Source organism: Pungitius pungitius, chromosome 5 (assembly GCF_949316345.1).
Source record: "Pungitius pungitius chromosome 5, fPunPun2.1, whole genome shotgun sequence".
Taxonomy (NCBI): domain Eukaryota; kingdom Metazoa; phylum Chordata; class Actinopteri; order Perciformes; family Gasterosteidae; genus Pungitius; species Pungitius pungitius.
Genome location: NC_084904.1, coordinates 19,376,825 through 19,384,766, shown reverse-complemented (window position 1 = coordinate 19,384,766; position 7,942 = coordinate 19,376,825). Strand labels below are relative to the sequence as shown.

Genomic DNA, 7,942 nt, shown 5'->3' with positions numbered 1-7,942 from the left:
CCAGCACCATTGGGCCCCGGCGCCCCCCTCCCCTCCCCTCAGGGATGGGTGCCCTCCCCACTGCTCTTCTCCTTCTACACAGCAACGCATGCACCTCAAAGGACCCAAGATGAAAACTGTGGCATGGCGTTGGGGGCGGGGGCATCTCGGTGAGCAATGATTACGAACAAAGCCTCTTGAGCTGATCAAGCGAAGGCACAAAAGAAGTGGGTCACAGATTGCTGGTCCACTGTCGCCCAGCTTTTTTGGAGGGGAGGGGGGGGGGGTTACACTGGATAAGGGGTGATTTCCTCAAAGCACATCAAAACCTCGCTGCTTTGATAAACCGCTAAGCTGGATGAATTTAGCAGCCCCACATTATCCTTATTAGTTTAATGCTGCTGGTGTTGAGTTGATTGCACAAGAACAACAAAAACAACTGTTGTTGTTTTAAATACAAAATAATTACATACTGTACTACAACATGGCCAGTCAGTGCAGTGAGTTTACAGTTGTAACATTTCTATACAAAAAAAATACAGCAGACAGAAATAAACAAGCTAAAACACAGGAATATGTGACGTTACAGTCGGGTTTTTTGGTAGATGAAATGCAGTTTTTTTATTATCGAAAAGGAGCAAGTTTATGTTCCTGAGTGTTAATATATATATAAATCAGTCTAATGCATTGCCTTCCCTCTAGATAAACATAACAAACTCATCACACTTGCTCTTTACTAGACTATTGCTCCCTCTGTGGAAACTAAAGTGTTATTACATTCACATTCCTTTAAATTAATGGGTAAACAACGAGTAACCCCCGCAGCTTGGGTTCTGTCTTATTTTGATCAATGCCTCGCAATGATTATATGAATTAGGAAGGATATGTAAATACAAATGTTTTTCGCTTCGGTGGTAACTTTGCATAGCCCAAGTATTCATAACCAACCACAAAGACATGTTTTCCCTCAGAGCATAAATAGCATTTAGTCTGTGATGGATCTTTATAAGCTTTGTCTATAAATCCACGAGTGAGTATCATCCCCTTTGTACAGTGTCTGCTGACAGCCGTGTGATTTACCAAATGAGTAGCATCAAGAAGTTCCCTCTGTGTATATCGCTCTTTTAATACATTTAATTACATGAGTATCTAGAGCAGCGCTTCCTGTTATGTAACACCGACCCTTAGTCATACTGGCCTGACTCTGTCGTTTTTTTAAATAATGCATTGTTTGGTTGTGTGTTACATAACAAAACTAGCCTCTTCGAACCTCTAGATTGCAGTATTTCTCTCTGATAACTCTAACATCAAACCAACATGACATATAAGTGTAGCTATTTTAATGTTTTTCCTGTGGATGGCAGTGTTTTCTCACCGTTGCTTCATATAGAGCATTTGGAAAGATTGTTGTAGAGATACTGCTCTGTCTTACCATTTAAGTTTATGCAGACAATTTACAGATTTGAATTGTCAACCAAATTCAAAGTGAAAAGGTAATACTTATTAACAGTTCATTTATTATTTATTACAGAAAAATCTTTGCAGAAATAAGCCGGGATTTGCTTCATACACATACAATGTCTTGTTGCTAGGCAACATCACCATGATGCCTCTGCCTCAACGCATTGCTCCAAATCCCTGTGGTCGCATTGCAAAAGCAAGCATAATCACTAAGACATTATCTTAAATATAAAGTGTTTTTAATTGTGTTAACATGATCGCTTAAACTTGTGACTTATATACATATTGAGTATCTTCAATGTGGCCTACAAAAGTGCAAACATACATGCAAACTTTTTCAATATTTTCTAGCAATTTCGGTTTTACCATTGTTGTTCATTTACTAAAATAAATACATTTACTCTAAATGCACAACAGGTTGTACGATTGCTGTGGAGGATTGTCAACCTGAAAGAAGCCCCATACCATGTTACGTAATGGAATCATTTCTTTCTCAAGGATATTAGAGGATCGGTTGGAAAACCTCTCCCTGAGCTTCTTTCCTGGACAGATATTATGTTGCATACTGTCAACACATGGCTTCTGTAGTGAAGACCTCATCCTGAACCCATGTGGGGAATCCTTGTATTAAGGGCTCTTTCTGGATGTGTGCTTTTCCAGATGTAGTTTTTTTTTTTCTCTTTAGATCTGAATCTAAGTGAGCTAAAAATAAGTAGGATTAACGCATTGGAACCAGGAAGCAAATAAAAAAAAAAAATCTGTCAAAATAGGGAGTGATGGAAGTGAGATGTGACATGTGATCAGATTGCAAAATCACTCTCTTTCAATTAAACACAACTCAGCCGATGTCTTCCCTCACTTTTGACAGATCTACACTCATAAAAGTCTAACAGCCAGTAAGCGGTGAGCATTGTTCTCACTGATTACCGTAACTCTCCATGATTGAACAGCGCTGTGCGCTCACCTTCCGAGCGTTTTGTCCCTTCTGCTGCGCTGATGTACTGCTGCCTGCCAGGTTACTTTCTGCCATCTGTTGTGCGTGTGTGTGTGTGTGTGTGTGTGTGTGTGCGGTTTGCAAGTCAGTGACACTGTGACATGTCACTTGGCTGACATTAGCCTTCAAACAAGGAAGTTGAGGTGAGTCTGAACGTGGGCACCTTGTTAGCTTGTGACCTGTGTTACTGTTTTCGTACAATAACTTCAATGTGACAGTATCTAAAAGCAGAAACTACACTTTTCTTAAAATATAAGTGAAAAGTAGGACTCAAAGGTTCATATTTCCAGCCTGTATTTCAGAAAATGGTTTTCATAATCTGCACCACAATTACGGAATTAAATTAAGCAATTATCTGCATCCGTCTTTAATTGTTGTTGTTTTCATACAGATGAAAGCAGACTGCTACTCCAACACATCTTTGCCCTGCCAGTTATCATAGCCTTTCTGCTCGTTAGAGGCGGTTTTGCTTAAAAACCTCTAATGAGCTGCACAAACTTCGCCGTCGTATACCTGACGTGAAACGCACGGCAGTTTGCAACTGCTGGGAGCGGAGCGTCAACGCAGTGGGTCAAGCAGCATGCATTAGTGTGATTACTGACGCCTGCTGCAGTACAGGGAGAGGAAGAAAGCGTTTTGGGGGTGGTAAGGGTGAGAGAGGGTGAGAGAGAGAGAGAGAGAGAGAGTGGGAGCTTCCTCTCAGTCTCTACAGTATGTGATCGCCGGGCTGCTGCATTACTCTACAATGCTGTTTCTCTGTTGCCCTCCACTCCCTTCCTCTCTCCTCCGCTGCATCTCTCTCTCCAGCCTCCCCTCCGACTGCCTCGCGGCTTTCTGCCCTGCCACGGCGCGTCCCTCTCCCTCCCTCCCCTCGGCTCCGCTCTCCCCCGAGTGACGATGACATCCCCGAATTTGATGAACCAGCAAAGCTCCCATTCTGCCTGGTGGCTTCCGAGGGAGACCCCACAGGAACGGGCTTACTGGACGAGGAGGCGCCGCGTCTGAAGAGCATTGTGGAGAAGCTGTCAGCTGTAGCAGCGTCTGAGTGAGTGTTATTCTGCTTTACTTCTGGTCCTGCTCCTACAGTGGACGAGGAAAGAGGGTGATGACTTGGTCGGGAGGGGGGGGGGGAAAGAGTGAAAGCGGGACCTTTGTTTTGCTCTGGACTGCTACAGTTGCCTTAGTCATTTCCTCCCGCGTCAGCATCTCTGTTGACTGACTGACTGACGGATTGACTGACAGCTCGAGCGACGACATGGCATCGGTGGCAGCGAGCTCATGCAGCAGCAGCTGCATCTGCTCTGTCAGGAACGAGCCGTGTTCTTGGTCACGACACCCGAAGCGCCTGCTCGTGCTCGCCGTGGCACACGCACTCAAACAGGCGAGTTCAAAACTTGTGCGTCTCTGCGATGAAACCACGGCGTTCTGGTTCTCCCAGAGGAGCCTGGTTCATCTACACCACGGGCCGAGGAACTTTGGAGACAAAGTTTCCTCTGTCTGTCATCCAGGGACTTTCCTATAGGGTGCCGTAGAGGTTGCGGTTTGACCTCCAGTGCAGAAAGTCAGCTTGAAAGACAAATGATGTGGATGATGTGGAAAAAAAAGTATGACAAGATGAAGACTGTGGTTGGAGGAAAGTATCTCTATGGTAACGGCAGGTTTTTCTTTTGCCAAGCGGGGAGGAGAGGTGAAGGAAGCTCGCTGCTTCTATTCAGTTGCATCACAAACTACAGGGACGGACGGGACAGAATATTAATGAAGAGACGGGAGGAGTGCGTAGTCACATCTGTCGATGTTTATTTTAATCTCTGTTGGCCTGAAGCACACCAAATTGGTGATAGAGGAAATGAGAGACACCTGTGCATAATCAAAAAGAAAAGTGCCCTCTGCAGAACAGACCTGCCAATGCTAATGTGAGTTGTGATGACAGAGAGAGCGCTCTGCAGCTCCACGTCCTCATGTGTCATTTTCCCAAAAGCCTCCTTTAGAAGCCCACACTGATCCTCTCCGTCGGTTGGATTTGTGATATAATGATGGACTGGGTGCTTAGCACACTTTTGTAGATTGTGATATTCTGTCAACTCGACTCCTACTAAGAAGGGTTGATGCATCAGTGCCACAGCTTTCAGGTGAAGGTCTGTAACTGAAAGCTGAGAGTGTTTTTAGTGGCGTAATTAAGGCACCCCGTTGGTGCCATTTCTGTAAACCAGCATTGTCATTGGACTGTTGCGTAACACCAGATAATTAGTGATTAAAAGCTAATTGTGGCGTTGGTTGGATGTGTTAACACTCTTTTGATTGCAACACGTTCCACTGGAAACCGGGGAAGTGCAGCAAAGTGCAACTGCAAAAAAACATCTTACCTTTTGGAATGTTTTCATTGGGCCGTATTCATCTCCAAATATCAACAGCTCCCTTAATGTTGAGCACAAATTCTTTGGATGGGGGTCGCATTCATAGGTTTTTCCCGAAAATTAAACTCCCCTCATCTTCAATTCCTGCGTTGGTTTACAGGAAACAAAGTAGCTGGAAAACATTGTTTGCATAGATATTACTAATTTATTGTTGCCATGACAATGGGCTCCACATATCTCTGGAGAAAACGATTCCACCAGACTGGATGGTGGAAGGAATCTGTGTCACCCGACCACACAGCAGGACTGGCTCCTGGTCAACCTGCAGACTGTGATGTAGAGCAACAGCATGACTGGGATGCAACCTCTCCACCCTCCTCCTCCCCAACTCCTCTGACTCACAGATCAGCACACGTTATCCAACCAACATAAACAAGCTCCTACACTGATTTGGAAGCCAACGAATGTGACCGTTATTGCTGTTGATGAGCTCACCTAATGGCGCGACGTTTCTGATTGCAGGTACTGTAATCACGTCGCTTCCTGGAACGAAACCTCCGTATGTCACATTTCAATGACACAAATATGGAAATGTTTAACACGGATAGGCCAGCTCGTCGGCAGTCGTAATGATGTAGTTGTCAGTAACTGGCCAGCTGCACAGTCAGTTAGCTCCGCTCATTATGGACAGTCAGCAAGCACTCGAGTCTGAGAGGAAGGCGGCCAGATCCGAGTCCCATCTGCCTACCGCCTCACGCTGGGACGGCACCCTGTAACCAACCTTACCACTGCTGCCGTAGAATTTACCCACACTTTGCACAGCGCTAAATCATGTAGCGTTGTTGGTGGTTGATGGATGAGAGTCATTAGTACAGACCGTGCAGGTGGCATAGTGTTTTATTTTTGGTGGACGTTCGGTCGGTGATGGAGATCCGCTCCGCAGGTGCCGCGCGTTTACCCCCCCCCCCCCCCGGGACGACCTTGCCTATCCCGGCTTCGGGAGCAACAAATAAGAACGGGACATGTCACGCCACTGATGTGATGTCGCTACGGGCTGAAGAGCAGCAAGTTGCTAGGGGAGAGTTGACCTCTACCCTCACCCTTTGCTCACGCCGTCGTCGCTCGTGACAAAGCCACCAGGCCTTAAAAATGTAATGCTTCTAGAGACATAAAGTGTACCCAACAGAACGAACCCCCCCCCCTTTACAGCAGACGATATATATGGACATTTACAATCATGCAAAAATAAAAGCCACTGAGCAATCCACTAGAATCCTGATGTTGGCTGAGCTGAGAGTGTTTCTGTGGGGTGGGAGTGGGTGGCGAGCCTCTGCTTTTTATAGACCTGCTCCCCTCCGTCGCTGATTCTTCTGCCTACGTCTTGATCACAAAAGCTGCCAAATATATCCAGCGGTGGCAAAAGAAGCTGTTGTGGGAAAACAAGCAGGTTATTTATAGACTCTGTTGAGCTGGAATACGAGTCCATATTTGGGCAGAGCGGGATGGATCTCCGGAGAGCAACACAGTGTGTCTGCTTGTTATCTGTGGGATCGCGTTGCTGCATACGGGTCTTCACTGTTAATTGATCTTCATGGTATCAGAATCAATTTCACCATTTGGGGCTAACATCTAATGGACTGTAATACTGGTTTAAACCGACACACGAATCGCTTGTCTGATGAGTGTCAGAACACAAATTATGGAGGGTTCATTTTTCCAAACTCTAATCTATACAGCGTGATTATTATGAAAAGGTAAGTGTTTTGCATAAGAGCTTTGAGTCAGCCCTCCAGCGTCGATAAGAGGTTTTACATTAAGATTGTCTCCCGTCCTCTCTCCACGTTCTCCTCGCCTACAGATCAGTGACAACTCATCCATCAACTCTGCCAGATAAGACCGTCTCCTTTGGAAAAGGCTCATTCAAGAATCCGAACAGAAGGACTCACAGCTGGACACATGTCACAGGTATTACTCTTCACATGGTAAGAGCTTGTTTGCCTCTTCACTATAGCTGAGCTAGAGTGTGTGTGTGTGTGTGTGTGTGTTTAATTATTATAAAATATAATCATTTACAAAATGTACAAAATATATTTTAGTCCATCATTAAGCACATTAACACATGGTGGGAAATTAGATGTGATGTGCAATCACTGAAAAATATACAAATACATTTTTTATATTTAATATTTAATACATTCCTGATTCCTTCCTTTTCAGATTCATTATGTTTTATAAACTATGTTTACTTTTTTTACAGCAATACATTATAAATGTATATAAATGGGAATAGATCTATAGGTTCATATAGTATCTAGCGCTGGCTCCATCCCCTTGCTGTGGAGTTGTGTGTGTGTGTGTGTGTGTGTGTGTGTGTGTGTGTGTGTGTGTGTGTGTGTGTGTGTGTGTGTGTGTCTGTGGGTGTGTGTGTGTGTGTGTGTGTGTGTGTGTGTGTGTGTGTCTGTGGTGCCAGCGCTGCTGTTTTCCTGGTTTCCAATGCTCCTTAGGCCCATTAATGCGGTAATGGCACATCTAATCGTATCATCAATCGTTACCAATCACATGTCCCACCAAACAAGTCCGGCACTTGCTCACACACACACACACACACACACACACACACACACACTCCCACACAAATGCATTGCTACCAATATTGTTGTTGATATTTTCGAAATGCATCACAAAGCTCCAATGTCAATGTCTGCAAAGCAAGTCCATGCCATGTTCTTGTTTCCAGGTCGAGCCGGAGATTTCACTTTTCCAGGGGAAGATGTCTGACCTTGAGTCAGTGCTGCAGCAGAAGGATATAGAGTTGAAGGCCTCGGAGACCCAGAGGACCATCCTGGAACAGGACCTGGCAACCTACATCACAGAATGCACTGTGAGTAGCCCTGTAGCTACTGCAGGGGCTGCACTCTGTGTGTGTGTGTGTGTGTGTGTGTGTGTGTGTGTGTGTGTTTTTACATATCTGAGTGCATACAAGGACAGAGATTTCACGTAAAAAACAGAAAATCTGTGCTTCACATCTGATTTACAATTTAACTTTCACTAAAACTAAAATTTAAATAACAGATAGGAGATGCTTATCAAAAAGATACACAGATAAATGCAATAATGTGGTGATGGTGTACATTTATAAGGGGAAAAAACGCCA

At 44.7% G+C, this 7,942-nt stretch overlaps 1 protein-coding gene across 5 annotated transcripts in view; it reads left to right on the top strand.

Moving 5' to 3' along the window:
• The first annotated feature begins 2,983 nt into the window (after positions 1–2,983).
• LOC119225527 (citron Rho-interacting kinase) overlaps positions 2,984–7,942 on the top strand; it is a 29,101-nt gene continuing 24,142 nt past the window's right edge. For 3 of the 5 annotated variants that reach the window (XM_037483440.2, XM_037483438.2, XM_037483436.2), the window contains exons 1-3: positions 2,984–3,479; positions 6,647–6,753; positions 7,526–7,669. In XM_037483440.2, the coding sequence (XP_037339337.1) occupies positions 6,745–6,753; positions 7,526–7,669 (153 nt within the window). In that variant the 5' untranslated portion in view covers positions 2,984–3,479; positions 6,647–6,744. Of the gene's footprint in view, positions 3,480–6,646; positions 6,771–7,525; positions 7,670–7,942 lie in introns of all 5 variants that reach the window. The other 2 variants (XM_037483437.2, XM_037483439.2) reach the window with 2 other exon arrangements.